The 19187-nt window shown below is 51.8% G+C and overlaps 6 protein-coding genes and 1 non-coding gene across 7 annotated transcripts; 3 read left to right on the top strand and 4 right to left on the bottom strand.

The window, feature by feature from the left end:
- Positions 1 to 608: 608 nt before the first annotated feature.
- Positions 609 to 3817, top strand: CUP9 (homeodomain superfamily). The gene is made up of 3 exons (XM_062882414.1): positions 609 to 1966; positions 2023 to 2878; positions 2932 to 3817. The coding sequence occupies exons 1-3, from the start codon at positions 1754 to 1756 to the stop codon at positions 3195 to 3197; spliced, it is 1335 nt and encodes a 444-aa protein (XP_062728455.1). The 5' UTR covers positions 609 to 1753; the 3' UTR covers positions 3198 to 3817.
- A 5323-nt stretch (positions 3818 to 9140) lies between these two features.
- Positions 9141 to 9679, bottom strand: QC761_0108640 (uncharacterized protein; the record flags this gene model as incomplete). The annotated part of the gene is made up of 2 exons (XM_062873198.1): positions 9141 to 9472; positions 9528 to 9679. 2 exons carry the CDS (start codon positions 9677 to 9679, stop codon positions 9295 to 9297), a joined length of 330 nt encoding a protein of 109 aa, XP_062728454.1. The 3' UTR covers positions 9141 to 9294.
- Positions 9680 to 9740: 61 nt separating this feature from the next.
- On the bottom strand, positions 9741 to 12384 carry QC761_0108630 (uncharacterized protein; the record flags this gene model as incomplete). The annotated part of the gene is made up of 7 exons (XM_062873197.1): positions 12162 to 12384; positions 11651 to 12106; positions 11305 to 11596; positions 11073 to 11237; positions 10976 to 11017; positions 10721 to 10927; positions 9741 to 10672 (listed from the first exon to the last, which is right to left on the bottom strand). The coding sequence occupies exons 2-7, from the start codon at positions 11861 to 11863 to the stop codon at positions 9741 to 9743; spliced, it is 1851 nt and encodes a 616-aa protein (XP_062728453.1). The 5' UTR covers positions 11864 to 12106; positions 12162 to 12384.
- A 476-nt stretch (positions 12385 to 12860) lies between these two features.
- On the bottom strand, positions 12861 to 12956 carry QC761_0108620. The gene has a single exon. It is a non-coding gene; the product is annotated as a tRNA-Ala (tRNA).
- Positions 12957 to 13051: 95 nt separating this feature from the next.
- QC761_708610 (uncharacterized protein) lies at positions 13052 to 15249 on the bottom strand. The gene is made up of 3 exons (XM_062882413.1): positions 14593 to 15249; positions 13446 to 14528; positions 13052 to 13390 (listed from the first exon to the last, which is right to left on the bottom strand). Exons 1-3 carry the CDS (start codon positions 14666 to 14668, stop codon positions 13218 to 13220), a joined length of 1332 nt encoding a protein of 443 aa, XP_062728452.1. The 5' UTR covers positions 14669 to 15249; the 3' UTR covers positions 13052 to 13217.
- Positions 15250 to 15516: 267 nt separating this feature from the next.
- On the top strand, positions 15517 to 16194 carry QC761_0108600 (uncharacterized protein; the record flags this gene model as incomplete). The annotated part of the gene is made up of 2 exons (XM_062873196.1): positions 15517 to 15618; positions 16096 to 16194. 2 exons carry the CDS (start codon positions 15517 to 15519, stop codon positions 16192 to 16194), a joined length of 201 nt encoding a protein of 66 aa, XP_062728451.1.
- A 54-nt stretch (positions 16195 to 16248) lies between these two features.
- QC761_708600 (uncharacterized protein) lies at positions 16249 to 19128 on the top strand (the record flags this gene model as incomplete). The annotated part of the gene is made up of 3 exons (XM_062882412.1): positions 16249 to 16547; positions 16595 to 17441; positions 17497 to 19128. 3 exons carry the CDS (start codon positions 16249 to 16251, stop codon positions 18622 to 18624), a joined length of 2274 nt encoding a protein of 757 aa, XP_062728450.1. The 3' UTR covers positions 18625 to 19128.
- Positions 19129 to 19187: the final 59 nt, after the last annotated feature.

Here is a 19187-nt window from a genome sequence, read left to right as displayed (position 1 = left end):
TGTGCTCGGCTTGGCGTGGTGCAGTGGACTGTGAATTGGTGCACGCACTGGGCTGGGAGGGCGTGTCTGCAGATGCGATGGCACGCGTGGAAGGGATCCCCTTGTCAGAGAATCTTCTTCCATCGGGCAATTTCATCTAGCTTCGCCAACCGTCGTGCAAGGAGACTGGGGGTGGCCCACCGAAACCACGACGGGGGGTGCCGGGGAGGGAGTAGGCTGTCCATGGGTCTTAGCGAAGACCCCTGTCGGCCAACGTCTCTTGCACCTCTCCCTACCTACCTACCTTACCTCTCTAGCACTTGGCCCGTCTCCTGCTCCTGTTTCTCGGTACTGTACAGTACAATCCCCCATGCACGGAGCACGGAGTACCTTCTCACATGGGCCTCGTCTTCCCTCTCTCGAGCCTTGCTACTTGCTACAACGAGGAGAAGCACCATCCTCGGCACGACAACTGCACCTCCCAAAGCTTCAGGAATCCCGTCTGGAAAATCTCGCCGCTGTCCCACCACCACCATCACCATCATTCACCACCACCACCACAACCACCACACCAAGGCAACGCCACCCCATTGCTGCCGCAGGCCCTGACCCGCCGACGCAGCAGCAGACAGCAAGCAGACAGAGGGAAGGGTTACATGGCACTGTTACCGTCCGTTTTCTGTCTTTCGGACCCGGGGTTTCTCACATTGTTCGAAAAAGGCCCTACACTAGGGACCTTACGCGGTCTTGCAGAACGCTATCCTATCACTTCCCCAATAACGCAGTGCTCTCCGTCTGGCAACTGGCAAACCCGGCTCTCACACTCCACACTGGTTCTTCCCTCCCCCACCCCATGCTCCAAGGACCGGGCCACAGCCGAACTGCCCTTGACCCTGTCCTCCCGTCCTGCCGACCTGCCCGTCTGTCTTTGTTCTGTTTCTCGCTCCGTCTGTACTTACAGTACAGGGCGTATCGTACAGACAGCTATCCACAATACGTACTCGTACTCTCTGGAGCAGCTGCTTGTCCTGGTTCCCCCCCCCTGGCTGGTGTCGATGTCATCCTCGCCCCCCTGCTCGCATGCCCGGCCTTGTTGTGCGTTAGGGTGGCCCCATACGATCTCAACCTGCTCCAGCTTTTAATATAACTCCCGTTGAGCCTCTTCCTTGCCTTTCCTCAAAACTTGCTTCCGCCCTTTCACCAAAGCTGCAAAAGCCTCGACTGTCGATGAGCGGACCGTTTTCCCTCAACCAGCGCCCAATGTCTCTCGGAGACCACTAGGGAATTTGCTGACCTTTTTAGCCTGGATAGCTTGACCTGTTCGCTTCTTGATAGTAGCGGTTTCGAATTAAGCTTCCCGCCGTTGCGACTGCGTCGACACTTTGTCTAGCAGCTTTTTTATTTTTTTATTTTTTTTTATTTGGGTACGCCATCTGTGCGTCAAAACCCATTGTATCCAATCGTCAACTTAAATCGAGATTTGGGAAGGCGGTCCTGGCACCTGGGACGCAACCGGCACGCTGTACAAAAGGACTCATATCACTCGCCCCCTTTCATCCAAACCTCCCTGCTTCATTGCATCGATACATCATCATCGTCCCATTCTGAACTCGGCAGGACTCGAAACATCACCACTTCTTTGCTTCTGCCGAACTCTCCAACCTCCTGACATCATATCATCACCGAGACAGCCAAGTTTTCGCCTTCGATCTTTTTCAGAAAGTTGCTCGCTGTGTGGCAGGCATCTGAAACAGTTTTGCTCTATTTGTTCCACATGGAATATAGCCCTTCAGCATCCTCTTATCGTGTTCGCGGACAAGAAACCGAAAACTACAACACCATGTCGATGATCGCCATGGCCCAACCTTCCCCTCACTCTGCGTTCAAGCGTGAGTTTGCTTGGGACGAGCACAGACAAGCCGATTATGGCTTCAACTCGAGAAGGCCGAGTGAGCCCGAGAGGGTTGCTCTTCCCTCGATTCGACAGGTAATTGACCCGGGAGTGTTTATTCGGTGGTCGTGGTCAGCTAACAAGAGAACCAGATGATTCCTGAGCTTTCGATGCAGTCGAGGCCTTCAGACGCCAACACCAGAGTACCATCCTCGGTAGCATCACCTGTTGCAGGATACCCAGCTGGCGCCATCACTCCCCCTTCCTACACACATTCACCAAACCAGAACAAGCGCAGGCGGTTGTCGGTCGGGGAAGACAGGGATGAGCGTGGAAGTCAGATCCCAAGAGTGTACCCCAGCCCTCAGCGAGAGTATCATGGAGGCCGGGGAATGTCGCCCGCCATCGCTTCTAGGTCCTTGAACGAGACCTGGGCGAGGAGCCCATCTCGGAGAAGCCCTTACGCCTCGCACCGAAATCTCCCATCCATGAGGGAGTCAGCACCCATCGAATCTTCAGACCGATACATGAGTCGGCCTACCCTTCCAAGGCTTCCCACCATGAACTTTGATCAGCGCTCGGCGACGATGCCTCGGATTCGTGGTCCTTCAAGCGAGGATGATTATCCCGACAACTTCCGTCACATCATGGGAGGCCACTCTAGCTCCAATTCTGGGGAGGGCTACCCCCCTCACCACCGATCTAGCGCCTACTTTGGCTACCACCATCCCTCGCGCGTTCAGTCGCTCTCAATGAGCTCTGTTGGGCCTTTCGACCGCACCCCTTTCTCGGCCGGTGGTTACGGCTCGGGCTACCCAGAGTACATGCGCGTTGGTGAGCTGGGAGGCATGGGCATGAACGGCGAGAACAAGCAGCGCAAGCGTCGCGGGAACTTGCCCAAGGAGACGACAGATAAGCTTCGTGCCTGGTTCGTCGCTCATTTGCACCACCCATACCCGACCGAGGATGAGAAGCAGGAGCTCATGCGCCAAACGGGCCTCCAAATGAGTAAGTAACGCCACACCGTTTGTTCATGGTCACCACTAACCGTTGACAACCAGATCAAATCTCCAACTGGTTCATCAACGCCCGCCGGCGCCAGCTCCCCGTCATGCTTAATAACGCGCGCGCCGAATCGGATGCCATGTCCTCGGCGGGCCGCAACGCCGACGGCAAGCTTCTCACTTCTACCGAGCGCGGCGAATACGACATGGGCCTTGGAAAGCGGGACAGCCCCATGAGCGATGGAGACGGCAGCGCCTACGAGGACGACCTGGAGAACCTTAAGCGCCGCCACGCCGTCAGCATGAGTCGGGGCAGCGTTTAACCGAACACAACGTCAACGGTTCGGCTAGCACCCTAGCACCACCGGTCACCTATTTGCCGCGAAATTGAGAATGATCTCAACGGCTTTTTTTGTTTTCTTTGTTCAACGTCTTTTTCTCTTCGACCTTTTGGACCGGTCTGGACCTTTTGTTTCCGGCCCGCGGTTTACTTCTCAGTTGTATTTTATCAAACAACAAGCCCAGGCCTTGCGCTTTTTTTTTCTTTTTTTCTTTTTTTTTCCCCTTTAAGAAGGGAGGCGTTTAACTGCTGGAAAGCATGATGGATTCTGCCTTGCATTTTTTGTCATCAGCATTTTTATCATTGTCATTTTCCGGCGTCTCTGTTTAGGCTTTCGGGGTATCAAGTCGCAGAAAGGAGTTTGACTCGAGGCTGAGAACTTTTTGGTGTTTTTCCCTCATTGTTGCTTGTATTTCTAGAGAGATACCAAACGTTCTCACACACGTTTTTCTCAAGTTTTGAAGATGGCGAGGGGAGAAGCAAGATTTTCTGGAGACTTCTTTTACTACTTTTTGGGGAGAAAAAAAGGGTCTAGAATATCTAGAATACAGGCGTTATTACACGCTTCCAAAGGGGTTTTATATATAGGGTAGAAAGAAGGAGCGCTGCAAAGAGGCTGTGGGAGAGAGAGAGAAAGAGAATACTCAAAAATTTAAAACAAATTGTATATCTCAATATTGTGCTTTTGCATCGTGACAATGCTTTGCAAACCAACCATCATCAAAACACATCAAATCAACAGATTCATCACATGGACGAAAGCATTCAGGACCAGGCAAGCAATCACCTGCCAAAACCACCTCGTCAACCTCACCCACACGGACATGCACCTCAACAGGGGCAAACCACTAATCGCCTTCCTACCGTGCAAGCTGCCGACACCTGCATCCACTAGTTGTGCCTCCAAGCGAAGGTAATAAATCGAGCGAGGACAGCTCTTCCTGTCTCAGATCACCCAAGACATGCCTCGCAGGGTTTTGGGAAAACAATCGGCAGGTCTAGGATCACGGAATGTAACGTGCCTCCGTTTTCCTTCCTCCAAGGTATTCGCCCACCACCCGGAAGCAACGGATACTGCAGACAAGCAGGAAAAGTCCCGTCGCCACTCAACTCACCCACCTAGGCGGCAGCAGCATCAGCAGCAGCTGCTGCTGCTGCATGAGGCCTAATATCTGTACTGTAAGTGCTGACAGAAGAGGCATAGCGCCCCCCTCCCCCGTTGTTCATCGTGTCATTCGTACATTTTGTGGCGTCCACTTATGTACCTACTACAGACGGGTAGTATGTAGTAGATGAGATCTCAATGGTTCGTGTCAAGAGGTTGCGTCGGTTCCGGTTATGGGAAAGGAGGGGAGTTTTTATGAACCTTACCTGGGGAAAGCTTGCTTCTTTTCCGCTCTAATACTGTTTGCTTTTGGGCATGTGGTGTCTAGCAGTACCTAAATCCCCCCCCACACACAAATTTCTGGCTCTACCTACGAACAGGTTGATCAACACCTCCCCCCACCCCCAAAATAACCGGTCAACCCAGCCTTCTCCCCTTCTCTGGAGACCAATAAACAATAACAAACCAGAGTAATAGTACACACGATCTTCCCACTCGGAAATGCCTAAAAAGGAGAGAATGTACGACCCAACCACTTTACAGACCGCCACTCCTGAAACGAGAAACGCCTCACTTTATACTCCCATAACTACCTTACTTTCCATCTCGGCCAAACTGTTGCCCAACCCACCCACGACATATACATTCCCACATTTGCCCTCAGATGGCATATACAGCAAAGCATATGTCGTCCCCCCCCACCCACACACACACACACACAACCGCCACCACACAACCACAATGAACCTGAGCTACCTACCTCAGGTACTTTGCTTACCAGGACAGGGGAACTAACTGCCTGATCTAAAAAGCAGGGAGCACTGCTATTCAAAAAATGCTCCCTCCATGAAATAAAACCTCCACCTGTAGTATATCACGATACCTGCCCATCATGCCATTTTTACAGATTTCCTGTCTAAAAAATCTGCAAGACGAAAACAGGTCACACATTTGACTCCCCCCCAACGTCAGGAAACACAAAGATACTGTACATTAATCCCATGATTAACCCATACCCAAGAAAGCGGTCAAGAAGAAGAAACTACCTGAATAAACCGAAAGCAAAAGAACACACACTTGGGGTAGGTAGGTAATAACTATTCCCCCTACCCCCCTCTGCCCCACAGCCGAAAACGAACGCGTGAGTCGTCTTGTGTAAGTGTAACAGCGGATACATCACACCTGCCTGTCGCTTATTCCGCAGTACCAACCTTACTCTCTTCCTTCTTTTCTTATTCCCAAACTTACAACAGCAAACTCTTCTTCTTTGTCTCTCAGGAGTATAGATAATAAATGGAAAAGGCCAGTTGGTCACAACTCGGAATCGAATCGGAGCAAATAATACCAAGATGATAGGCCCTGTGGCTACTTGCTGTGTGTGCCAGCACATTGGACTGGGTTGGCGGGCAGGCTGGGGGAAGGGGACGGAGGTTGACCACATAGCAAATTGACAAAATGTCTCAAGCCAAGTGAACCCGAGAAACCACAACAGAGACCTCGCCCGGTCGTTGGGTGGTTCCGAGAGTCCTTGTTCGGTGACACACCCACCTACCCGGTGAGTCTGCTACTACCAGAACCAAAATCAGGAAACTATACAAAACCTTACCAGAATACATGGCTTCCACGTGCATGACGGCACTTACTCCGCGTGGAAGTCGACTCATCCTCCACCCGATCCCTGCTAACACGGCAGGTCTCTACCTACATACATACAACAACATGTTGGCAGAAACCGACAAACGGAATGGCATGATGGGTAGACAGATGAGCAGCACTACAGCAAGCTAAAGGGAGATCTGTGCTACCGAGATCGGTGGGTGACAGCAGCAAAGCATGGGGTGTGCTAGTGAAAATACTGGCCCTGTCCCGGCGACATGTTGTTGCTTTGTGAGGGGTGGGGAAGGAAAAGGGCGGCAATGAGGTTGGCGAACAGGGTTGTCAAGAGGAGAATGTCTTGCTGAATGACACATCCGAACCAGTCAATACCAGTCACGACTTTGTATACCCGCACACTTGTCGGTTTCGCTTGCGGGTCCCGGTGTGGGATGGGCCACTATGGGGGTAGAATGAGTATCCGGGAACATATTCTCTCATCTTCAGCGTCAGCAAGCGGGAGGCGTCAAATGTCTCGCCCAAATGAACAGGCTTCGGGTTTCCGCCGGACCTCCTGGATCATGTCCCGCCACCACATCTGCCTCATGACCAACGCGGGAACTATGGTAGCAGAAAGAAAAGCTGCACTGCCTAACCGATGCGAACATGGGCAGCCAAACTCGGGACGATCCAATTTGGAAGCTGTAGCTCTGGACGTTGCTAAAGGTGAGGATACAGCTCGATCGTGAGCACATTGTCCGGCATTAGCCGCTGACCTGGCTGTTGAACTGCATAACGAACAAGTATCGGAAGAGGGATTGAGGGCCGAGAAAGTGGCGATCGAATGATCGGGTTCGAAACGATCTTTTGTTCTCCCCATGCATGCCCCTTGTTAGCCTCTGATACGGGCGCAGCAGGAGCTCAGGGGCAAGCTTGTGGTTTAACATGAGTTAAGCTTTTTTGACGCTAGCGAGGTGTTCGTGACAACGGCAGACAGGGACAAGACGGTCGGCGCGGCGGGCAAAAGTGGCAGAGGCCGAATGTCCCCGTGTCATTCAACGGCGCGAGCCGGTATTGCCTTGTTGCCTGCGAGACCTGGTCGAGGCTGTTAGGGGGTTAGTCAGTTGCCGGAAATCTGCCCCAAAACACATCAATGCCATCTCAGAATGCGATATCGCTTGACAGCTGCTTTGACAGGTACCAAGGAAACCCAGGCAGAGACCGGACAGGTGTCACTAGCCGCCTTGACCCAGTATCGCTATAATGACGCACTGTTGAAAGGCACGTCGAAAGAAACGCTCTCTAGTCACCGCCAACGGACGCTGAGCCGTTGCCGCGCCGCGACGTCATTCCGGCAAAGAGCTCAAACGGCAAACGGCCTACATGTGAGTAGTCCGGTGGGGACGGTCTGCCTGGCGTGATCTCGGTGAATGGGTTTGTCTTGTGATGGAGGCGAGGCAGGGGCTAGCAGCTATGTCAGTGTCTGTCGGTCTGGAGTAAGGTTTGAACAGGTATGTACTGTACATACACGCCTTACCGTCGAGCGCTCAGTGTCATCCTTTCAGATGTCTAACACTTTCCGTTGCCGGTCGCCGAGACCTGCATTGCCAGCTAGATGACAGTTTGGATAGCCCAACTCGCCACGCCGTTCACATGATTCGATGCTCATGGAGTTGGAGTGTTGTTAAAAGTTGGGATGAACATATGGGGAGCAAGTTGTTGATCCAAGGACATGAACTGATCAACACATTGAAGATGACGATGGCGGTTCGACGGCAGCAGATCGTCTGGACAGTCTGTTTTGTTGATTCGACCAGCCATGCGTCGGGATAAGGAACAAGTGATATGCTCTTGTGCTGGGGAAATTGGAAAACTGGTTCTCGGCTTGTCGGCGACTGCCTCGGATGAAACGCCCGCTTCCGCTTCAGTTTAGAGACGTGGTTGGAAGTAGAATTTCTGTTATATTGTCAATAAATAGGCCGCTTGATGGTGTATTGCGCGGTGGCAGGGATCGTACATTGATGGTGAAGATGCTTGGGAAAGAAAAAGTCATGCGGGGGCACACCGGCAAAGAGAGGAAACGTCCATCCAGACTGGCAGCCTGACCATCACCTTTACTCAGCCAGAGATGGAAGGCAGCCCCTGTCCTGTTCCTTCCCAGCCTAGCAACATCGCAACTGCCTCAGTCGAAATTCTCATTGTACCTGGGCAGGCAGGCAACATACAGATTAGATGGACATTGGGTGCACCTTCCACTGTTCAACACTCGGCAGGCACCTGCCTAAAGGGGGTGGAAGATCTCTATATACATGATGAGATTCCACAGTTGAACATTATCCGTTATCAGAGTACGCGTATAGTCACATAGAACTTACAGTAGAATTATCCAGATATCAAGCTCTGATGTTTCTTCATCTCACTTCGAGCCTTGCCGAGGACCACCATCCCTGATGCAGTAGCCAAGGTCAAACATAAACATAAATACCACTCACGTCTTCTGAACACAAAAACACTCATAGAAAGACAAGCCCCCACCCTCGCGAAGAAAAAAAGCAACAATATGTAAAGAAAAATAGACACTCCCCAAAAAAGAGAAAATAGTAACACGAATAATAAAACGGACACCATTCAAAGCTTGCAAATAACTACCTGTGTATCCTTCCTCTACCTAGCATAATCCCCTCCACACTCAAACATCCCGAAGACTATCTACCTATACCACAAACAAAACCCAACTAACCCCGAGCTTCATGTTAGAAAAACCCTGCGATTCCCAACACACATCAAATAGACAAGGTCGACAACTGCAGACTCCATCTCAACCACAATACCAGAATCCCACCGCGAAGAGATGAACCGCTACATATGTATCGAGATGAAAGGCAGAAGTCCTGGTCTGATACCGTGTCAGAAGACACACAAGACATGGCCGAGGAAATATAGCTGACTTGTATGAGGATGAAAACTAAGGTCCGGAGGCAAATCATTGATGGATTGTTGCCAATGCCTCTTCACTATGTTGATAGAAATGACCAATATCCGATAAAACAAGGCTTTTGAACTGGCTAGGGATGGGCCCTCTAGGTCATCAAGAGACACATGACATGATAAAATCCGTGCATTCATTGTTCAAATGATCATTAAACATTATTGTATTTCCCCACCACATCACAGTCCAAGCCAATGCTCTAAAATTTCGTTCGAAAAACACGTCTATAATCACCCGGATCGCCGTCCTCCTTCGATTTTCCCATCCGTAAATTAACACAATTCAAAGTCATATCTCGCACAGCTTTTCTGTACCTACTTTTTCACTCCCATCAACGTCACCCAAAAAATAAAAAAGAACACAAAAACTTAATAAAACTTTGCCCCCCCCCGTTCACCCAACGTGAGGCCTTCTCCCTGAAATCTCACACATCGGCATCCCCGCCTGCCAGTTTTGTTCCACATATGGCACCAAGAAGTCTCTCAGCGTGTAGTTTGATGGCTCCATGTAAAACTTGATGTCGTCCGCCGTGTAGTTCCCCCCAAGTGCGGCAAGTAGATCATCGTTGATACTGTCCATTGTCGGCCCATATCCACACATTCATTTCCCAGGGAAGGAGAACTTACAAATCATTAAAAACCAAATCCACCACCCTTGGCTCCTGCCTCCGTCCCTTCCTCCCCCCCTTCTTCCACTCCGGAAACCCAGCGGTAGTCCCAAAATAGGCCGGAATCTCATAGTTGGCGATTCTCGCATGAATCGTATCATCCCCGTCCATCCCAAAGTCATCCTCAGTCGTATACCCCACCTCCAACACCTCTTGCCTCCCCCCACCACTATTACCCACCGGCACCCCCCATAATTTCTACCCTCTTCCCCAAGACCATTCTCTTCCCCATAGCTCCAAACTGTTCTATCGGTGGGTTGACACACTCCTCTCCTTGCCAGACCCCAAATTCTCTCTTTCCCTTGGGGTCACCGACAGACGTGGTATTATACTCAACCCTCCTTCCCTGCCCCGCGCCCTTCTTATTCATCCGCTCCAGCACCCCCCTCGCCATTTCCCACGGCACCTCGGGAATATACACCACCAAGCTGGGAAACGGCGAAGTGATATAACTATCATCCATCGTGAACGGTCCCTTGTGCAAGTCAAATCTCGCCATTCCCGTATTGCTGATATGAACCCTCGGAACCTTTGCCCTCTTTGGGTTCAGAATCTGATGGGCCATTGCGTCCGCCAAAAAGGTGTACATCGAGTTCGGCGCCATGAACGGCGCCCCGGTCACCCAAAACGTCTGTGGCGTGCACCCATATACCTTTCCCAAGCCCAATTGATGGCGGTAGGATGTGATACTAGACGAGATTTGAGCACCGAGTTGTTTCAGCTGGGATGAGCTGTTAGATGAGCTAGAGGGGGAGGAGATGAAGTTGGGGCGGGAGAGAATGTCGTTGTGGAGGAACTGCGAGCCGGGGGCGTGATAGTCAAAGGTAAGACGGTTCCAGTCGAGATACCGACGGGAGTAGAGGAAGGGAGAGGTTTTTTGCTTACTCCTCTTGTCGATGGGGGTAGGGTTCACTGGGTTGGCGACAACGGCCGTTCGGTTGGGGTTGGGGACGCCTTTGGGGTTGAGAGGGCCAGTAAAACCGCTGTTGGAAGAGTTGAAGCCCGACATGGAAAACCAACCAAGAGATTCGCAGTATCGACCAGATTCAAAAGCGGTAGAGCTTTGGTCATAGACAACAAAGTCCCGCATGTGACTATGCCCACCTGTGATACGTTGGTTTCTCTCACTCTATGCGAACAGACAATACGTACCAAATATCTGAATCGGAGTGTCAGGATGGGCCTCCCGAATGGCAGAGTAGACAGTCTTCAAGGTACTGGCCTGGCGTCCAGGACGTGCTGAGTTGTGGCCAAGAACAACGAAGACATCAATAGGTTTGGGATGATGAACCGCTTGCTGGAACCAGTCCTGCTTGATCATATCCGCCGCCTTGGTGATCCGTGAGGCATTTGTATTGGCTGCTCAGGTTAGATATGCTCGTTCCGGATGTGAAGGCTGACACGTACCAGTGAAGTCAAAGAGAACACCGAAAGCCATGATGCGAAGGCCTGAGAAAGACTATCAGTTACGCTTATCCAGCCGAAAATTGGGGAAGCGACATACCATGTTTTGTAGTAAAGTACTTGTGCGTCTTTCCAATGTGCTCCCACTCCTGAGTGTCAGGGTTCATGATTTCTACATTGGAAGTCAAGTACTTGTCACCCCAGGCCCTGCTAAAATTGTTGAATGTCTGGTAGGCCACTTCGGAGGCATACAACTCATGGTTACCTTCAGTCACAGATGTAAGCATGAACTGATGAGAAAATTTGGGAATGAATGGAAATGAAGAACGCACCAAGAGTCAGCAAATCATATCCGGTCTGCTGGACAAAGATCTCATTCGATATCTCTCCATTTGGTGTAGTAGAGTCACTCAAGCCAGTGCCATCATGAAGATCTCCAGAGTCTACAAGAAGTAGGTCCACCTTGAGGTCTTCGGCCGTCCTTTTCATGCTTGCCACAAACGAGACATAGTCACCCCAGTCTGCGCCATAATTCGCCTCCTTGATGTGGCCGGATAGCCATCCGTGAGTATCGGACTGGTTTTGACGTGTGAGCAGAGACCCATACAGTATCCTTTGTTGTAACTGCGGTAAGAAGTGTCATGTATCGGCGAAAATAGAAGGGGAAGCTCAACTGACTGTATGCAACACATTCAACTGCCCCCATTGCAACGGCCTTGTAGGACCATAGCTCGCATCCAGCGCCCCAGGTTGCATGCGTTTCACGACACGCACATGCTTCGAAGCATGCTCCTCAATGGGACCGAAGCAACCGTCGCAAGCCAACACCACCACCGGGACGAACGTCGTGGCAACAGCTAACAGCCTGGCCCCAACACGGGACAGCTTCATCGCGGCGGCGTTGTCGGCGTGGTCGTCGTTCAAGTTTAGGATGGGAAAACACCGTTGTCGATCTTTGTGAGAGACCTCAAAAAGCAGAAATCGATCGACATGACCAGTCCAGGCTACCAAGAGACCGGGGCAACACCAAGCTTAAGAGAGTACCAGCTGCCCTGTGTGGTCCGGCTATCCCGACTCGGGCACGCCAAAGTTTAAAGTCGAAATATTATCGAACGGGCAGAGACAACACGAAGGCTGGGAAAAAAGGTCTTAGTGTTATAGGGGTCCAGGGAACTGTGAAGCCACATACCTGTCCGTCAGGGCTGGGTCCCGGACTGCTTTTATCTCCGCGGTGAGGAACACGATAATAAGTCAGTGTAGCTACACGCCTCTGTGCCGGAGGAACGCCACTTGAGGATTCTGGGCTTATGGTCAATCGACACTACCGTTGAGACGAGGTGGTAGCGGGGTCACTCTGGGCTGACCCGAGGATGTAACAGACGATTTCTCCCGAAAGACGTGCGGAAAACTCATGATGTGGAAGTGATTTATGTACCATAATGATAGCTGCTCCGGTGGACGGCGCCGAAGACTTGCGGTTACCGGATGTCCCTTCCACCACACAGAGCCTTGTACCTTCCCATGATATATCTATGACGCAGCCTGACGAGATGTGTTATTTTGGCAGGAACGAAGGCCATTGTTATGCGATGGAAACCTCAGGTTTCGACGGAATAAACAGGTGAGGTTGCTTGAGGCTCATGAACTAGTATTTGAACCGCCAAAAAAGCATGAGAGTGGCCAAGTGCTGAAGACTTCTCCGACGGGCCCGAGAAATTGGAAGTTGTATGTCTCACGTCCTAAAAGAACGGACTCGGCGGATTAACACACAAAGTGCTATTGTTTTCTGTTGGAGGCCGGTGGGTTAGTGACCAGAACGAAACCAAAGTCCCAAAAAGACAAAGCCAAAATAGTGTCAACTTGACACTAAAGTTGGGCAAAAGAAATTTGGATGCACCCGGGATTGAACCGGGGACCGTTCACAATGTAATCGCGCCTTTTGAAGGGGTGCGAAGCGAAAATCATACCACTAGACCATGCACCCGTAGTATTTGCTGGAGACTTTCTCTGGGAATCTCCCTTCTAGCTAACTAATCTCAAACAGATGCCTCGCAAGTCCTCTTACCACACTGCCCTGACCAACTACACAACACAACAAAGACTAGTGGACATAGAAAACATGTAAATAACTACACTAAACGCGGGACATGCCCAGGGTATCATTTCCTGTATAACTGGTATAAAATGCTTTCCCCATCGAACTCTGGAGACCACCACTCATAAGATCAACGCTGCTTGTTGCCCTTCAAAAGTTCTTGACTGTGTCGCCGGCATCCCAGGCTTCATCCGCAAAGTCACGGTTGTCCCACTCCTCGTTCTCTGAGAAATTCTGGGCTGCATAGTGATAAGCGTTGTGATCAAACTCATCGCTCCACTCGAGCTCCTCGTCGGGATATTCATGGGCATAGTAGTTCTCCGCTGCAGAGCTGTTAGCGTTTGCGGTACATTTTGCTGAGGGCTTCAAGCTGCTCACCGTTCTCGTCATCCTCATCTTCAGGGAACTCATCATCGGTTTCATCATCATTGCCGTAAAAGAAGTCGGCGACATCGGGCTCATGGTCAAAAACAAGCAACCCGATACGGTGGGCTGGTACCGCCTGGTCCCGCAGCCGCTCAGCGGGGACACGCTCGTACGTCTCAATCACATAATCATCGTCGTCCGAGGTGTCAATCATGTCGATGTCCATAGCAGAGGTTGATGCAGCTGCAGCCGGGGCCGCTTGGTCCTTAGCGCGTTGCTGTTGGGCCACGTTCTCTGTCGGATGCCGCTCATGATAGCGGAGCTTGGGTGCCTTTGGTTGGAACCGGGACTTGGCTGGGCTGGACTTCGATTTGGCATTGAGTTGCTCCACCCGGTCTAGATTCTTGCTGATTTCACCCAGTGTCCAGGTATCCATAACCCTGGAGAGCTCGTCCATGTCGGCTCTTCGATTGTGCATGGAGGGGGGTACAGAGGGCTTCGCGGTTGTTCCTGATTCGGATGCTGGTGTCTTGTTCCTAGATTTGGTTCCTGGTCGCTTGTAGACAACGGGCTTCTTCTCCGCTTCCTGTGAGGATGAAGGTAAATCCTTGGCAGGCGAAGAACTGGTTGAGGATTGTGTTGTGTTGGGTTGGTCGAGAATCTCCTTCACAACCTGGGGGGTCAGGATTGCGGATTTTTGTCTCTTTGGGCCTCTCTCAACGAAGACGGCAGTGGCACCGCGTTTCTTTGTCACGCCAGCAGATGGTTGTGACGAGTTGGGCCTCGACAAGTGGAATTTACGCAAGTTAACTGTCTGGTCGCTCGAATCGGATGCCTCCGGCGCCAGCACTGTTGCGGGCGCCAACGCAGGCACGGGCTCAAGCGTCGTGGAGGCATTGGTGCTCGGGGCCCTGAGGTTTTTCTTGGGGCGATTTAGTCGCTTCTCATCGCCTTCCTGGGTAGGCACAATGGTAGGAACTCCAAGGCTGGCGTCATGCTTTGGCTTCTTTTCCTGCTCGGACGCAACCTGCTTGCGCTGATAGACCCAGCCGACCTCCTCAGAGATGATGCGATACCGCTTGCTCCTATCGACCCCTGCGATACACAGTTGGTCAGTACAGCGTGGTCGCATGGATAGACGAGGTTTAGAGGCACACACGGAGAAAGTCGACAGGGGCATCATCGATGCCACGTTTGCGCTTCACCTGGATCGTATCGGGGGGTAGTGCCGCCATTGTCGGAACGTTGCAAGTGGTGGGTTTGACGTGGTCTGCTTCGGATGCGAGGTGTGTTGGAGCGGGCGGTGACAACGGCGATGGGGGACGTTGAGTTGCTGGAAGCCTAACGGTGCCTAATCAGGTCCTTCTTTTTTTTTGCGCTCTTAAGATGCCTAGCCTGCCGAGAGATACAGGAAAAAAGAGGGTCGGGGGCGTCGATATGCAAAGTGTATTCACTTCCTCCAAAATTGATTTCTGGAATATTTCCGAGACAAGACAGCAGTCGGGAAGCGGTTGTCAACCAGGGTACAGGGGGTATTTGATGTATTTGATGCCAAGAGTCCCGTCCAAGATCTCGCGTGGTTTTTGCGACAATGTTTCGCAGTGAAAAAAGATGAGAGAGCAGGTGAAGAGCAGTCTTCAAAATATCTACCTGGCCAGTCTCCTGATGAATGCCTGAACTAATGCAAGAAGATAGCGAGGACCACAACCAAGACGACGTCAAAAATGGGATTTGTTAATATAACTGGAGCTTTGGAGAAGAGTCGTCGTGAGGGGATGCAGAGATGGAACCCTGCAGTTGAACCTGAAAATAAGGCGGTGGGAGATGGCAGTAATTATTTTGTCGAGGTTTTTGCCCAAGGTTACCGCCAAGCAGCGCCCGGCCTGTCACCGCTGTCGATGACGCACTGAAAGGCCTTGTCGGTTCTTGGCGGACCGGGCGGGGGATCGACGCTAGCTGCTAGCTCCAGAGCTAATGGGCCGTTCAAGCACCAGTTAACGGGCATTTCAGTAACAGCTGGAGGAGCTTGCTGACCACTGCTGTACCTCATATCGTTATCATTACTTTGTGCCCGCCCAAAAACATGCCCGCTCAGGCTGGGATATCCTGGCCGTTTGGGTCGACGTGCAGCAGCTTGGAGGAGCTTGAGGAGGAGAAACCACCCCAGCTTGGAATTCAGCTGCTGGTGTTTGCCGGCACTATGAGTCCATTTCTTTGTCCAGCCCCCCGAGTTCGGTGAGGCCGAAATAAAATTTTGAGACTCGACATTTTTTTGGAATTGCCTGCCCGTGTTCAGTCTTCAGACCGCTTTGATTTCCTGCGGTGGATGGGACAGAGCTATCATCGCTATCGTTGTAGGTCTTCCATCCCCCCCTCCCTTTCCTTATCTTTCAGAGTGACGGTGAAGACAGTAGCTTGGTGCATTGCTCCTTCTAGCCTCTTCTGCCGTGCAACTCTGCCCCGCGCGATTCCTGCCGGCCTTGATTAAGTCCCACACCCCTCGCAGAGCCAGTGGCGTGATGGGAACTTGGAAGGGGAACTCGCCCTGAAACAATTGGGTGCGGCGTATTCTCGACCTCGCTACCTTACCTTTACTTACCTCTTTTACCCCATTTACCTACCTTTTCTCTCCTTTACCTGTTGTCAACTCAACCACCAGCAGTTTACTCTTCTTCTGCTCGGTATCATCAACCAGCATCAGCATCCCCAGAACCACCTCATCACCCGTGGTACTTCGATGACGCCGTCATCTCGTCCCTGATCCGAATTCCCTGCCGGCTACCCATTACATCCACCCGTCAACCGCCCGCCCGCCATGCCGTCGGACAAGGTTCCCGTCGTCGTTACATACGATAAGCCCGGCACGCAGCCGCCCATCTATGTGGCCGGCACCTTCTCGAACCCACCATGGGCTCCCGAGGAGATGTCCTACACCACCGATCAGAATGGCGAGCATGTCTTTTCGAAAGAAGTTCTTGGTGAGATTGGATCCAAGCACCAATACAAATTCCGCATTGGAAACGGTGATTGGTGGGATCTGGCACCGGGTCAGCCAACCGTGACTGATTCTTCTGGCAACACCAATCACGAGCTGGAGATTCAACCACCAAAAGAGTAAGGGCACACAAAATACCATTCATCACTCATACTAACGTAGACAGATCGAAACCTGATTCGATCGAGGATAAGAAGCCGGCTGTGGTGGGCGAAGAAAAGTCTTCCGATGAACCAGCCGGGCTTCCCGAAAAGTCTCAAGGTCAAAAGGAGTCAGCCGAAGAACCTGAAGAGGCCGAGGCTTCCAAACCAATTGAGGTGGTTGAAGAGACCCAGGCCCCGCAGGAGTCAGTCAAGGTACCTGATGAGACCGAACCTTTGAAGCCAACTGAGGTGGTCGAAGAGACCCCAACCCCGAAGAAGCCGGTGGAGGAACCCAAGGAGGCTGAAGCTCCAATGCAGTCAATTGAGGAGACTCAAGCCCCCAAACAGCCAGTCGAGGCCGCCAAGGAGGATGAAGCTCCCAAGCAGCCTACTGAGACAGTCGAGGAGACTCGTGTGCCCAAGGAGGTTGAAGCTCCAAAGCAGCCAGAGGTGGTTCCTCAGGCTCCAAATGAAGCAACTGAGACATCTGAACAGCCTGAAGCATCCAAGGAACCGACCGCGGTAACAGAAAAGCCTGAAGACCCCAAGGAATCGACCGAGGTGTCTGAAGAGAGCGACGTCCCAAAGATTCGCGTCAAGGACTCCACGACTACCAACATTGTGTTGCCCAATGGTAGCATACTGGAAGCCATCAAGGCTCGAGAGATCCGAACACAGTCTGGTGCTGGCACTCCAGACTTTGTGAATACTGCCGCCGAGGTTGCTGATTCTGCCGCGCTTCTGCACGAAGAAGTCCCGGCAAAGGATCCAAGAGACGGCTTGCTCGAGAGGGCACCTACTCCCATGTCCAAAACCGCGGAAACCGCTGCAGAAGTTGCGGATACCGCGGAAGTTTTGGACCGGGTTGATGTACGATCTTCCACATCCTAGTTGATACGTATGCACACAGTACTGACACCAACAGGCCATCCTCATCTCGGAGCCCCATATCGACGACGACGACAACGACAACCTCCTTGGCCCCCCAAGCGCCAGCCAAGGCGATGAGCTTCCTGCCCTCAAGTCGCCGCTGTTCCCTCACGAGTGTCCCAGCCCCCCTACGCCCGGTGATGCTGTCGAGCGACGTGAAAACAGCGACGACAGGTCACCAATGGAGGACATTGACCCTGATCAGATCGACTTGAATGATCCCACACTGGAACGTTTCCCGTCCAACCGAGAGGAAATTATCGATACAGTACGTAAACTGGAGACGAGTCTCAACGAGGATCAGGCGTCCTTTGAAGGCGTCCCCCCTTCCCCTGTCATCAACTCTCCCCTGGAAGGAACGCAAGATATCACCGACTACATCCTTGGCGATTCGTCAATCCCCACTTCCCATCGAGGCTCACAGCATCTTGAGGTACCTAGGCCCTCCCATGGCTCTGCGTCCTCCGTCCCGGTGTCGCCCTCCCTTCAAGTCATTTCGGAAGCCGAAGAGCCCGCCAGCGAGGAAAACGGAACTACCCCATCACCTATTGTATTTTCTAACCCAGAAATGAAGTCCAGGCCCAGCTCTTTGAAGCCCCGATCGGAAGAAGATGACGAAGGTGTTTCCCTGAAGGATAGCATCAGCCCTAGGACCGCCGAAGCCCCTAAGACCGCCAGCGATATTCTGTTCAGGGACACACCGCCGCTCGAGGCCTCTGGCGACGCTGCACCTATGAAAGCCAACGGCCTTTCGCTTGAGGATTATTCTAACACTTCCAAGGTAGCCGACGAAGCCGAAGCACAGGTCCCTGACGATAGGTCCGCTGCTCCTGCACCTGTGGCTGTCGGAGAGAGAGCCACCGACGATGAGATTGCCGAATCATCGCATACCACGGCCCTTGAGTCGGCCAACAACACCAACAGCCTCAAGAAGAGAGCCGCTCCAGCACCCGAAGTTGAACAAGAGATTCCTAGGGTTACAAGTCCAGTATCGAACCGAACGACGGGCGTTGAGCACAATGGGGTGAGCTGGATCCAGGCCTTTTTCCGGCTGCTCTTTGTGGACATCATCGGAGGCTTCATCAGCAGATTATGTGGCGGCAAAAAACGAAACACGACGTAAGGCATTTGTTATTTTCGCTACTACCCCGGCAACACTTGTGAACTGGACGATTCCCGGCCTGTTTTTTCGTGGTGTTTTTCTTCTTTTTTCTTCAGCACCGTTGTTTGCCTTTTGCGTTGACTCATTCAGTTATCTCCTAGGTTGATGACTGCGGGCACGGTAGCGGTATTGATGGGGTTTGGGGTTGGGTGGTGGACACTGGTGGGTAGATCAAGGGGGGGTCTTACGCGTTGAGCAGGGAGTTTTATTTTGTTGGTTCATAGGAGTTTCTTGATGATGAGATTATCACTTTCATGGCAAAACAAAATGGGAATTATGAGTTTTTGTTTGGTGCTTTGAGGTCCTTGAGCGGGGGGATGGTAATTGTGATCAAGGGTGGCGGGGGGGGATGAGATTGTATAATACTTGATGGAGTGTGGTTGTGAAACTCTCTGCTTACCTAGGGGTATACCTATTTGTTGATTCCTTATCCATAGCCTGTGAATGAACTAGTGGTTACGTATAATGAGGAACGCTTTTTGTACTTGTGCATGTTCAACAGTGATAGACAAAAAAGGGGGGCA

Source organism: Podospora bellae-mahoneyi, chromosome 7 (assembly GCF_035222275.1).
Source record: "Podospora bellae-mahoneyi strain CBS 112042 chromosome 7, whole genome shotgun sequence".
Classification (NCBI taxonomy): domain Eukaryota; kingdom Fungi; phylum Ascomycota; class Sordariomycetes; order Sordariales; family Podosporaceae; genus Podospora; species Podospora bellae-mahoneyi.
This window is presented reverse-complemented; position numbering and strand designations above follow the sequence as displayed.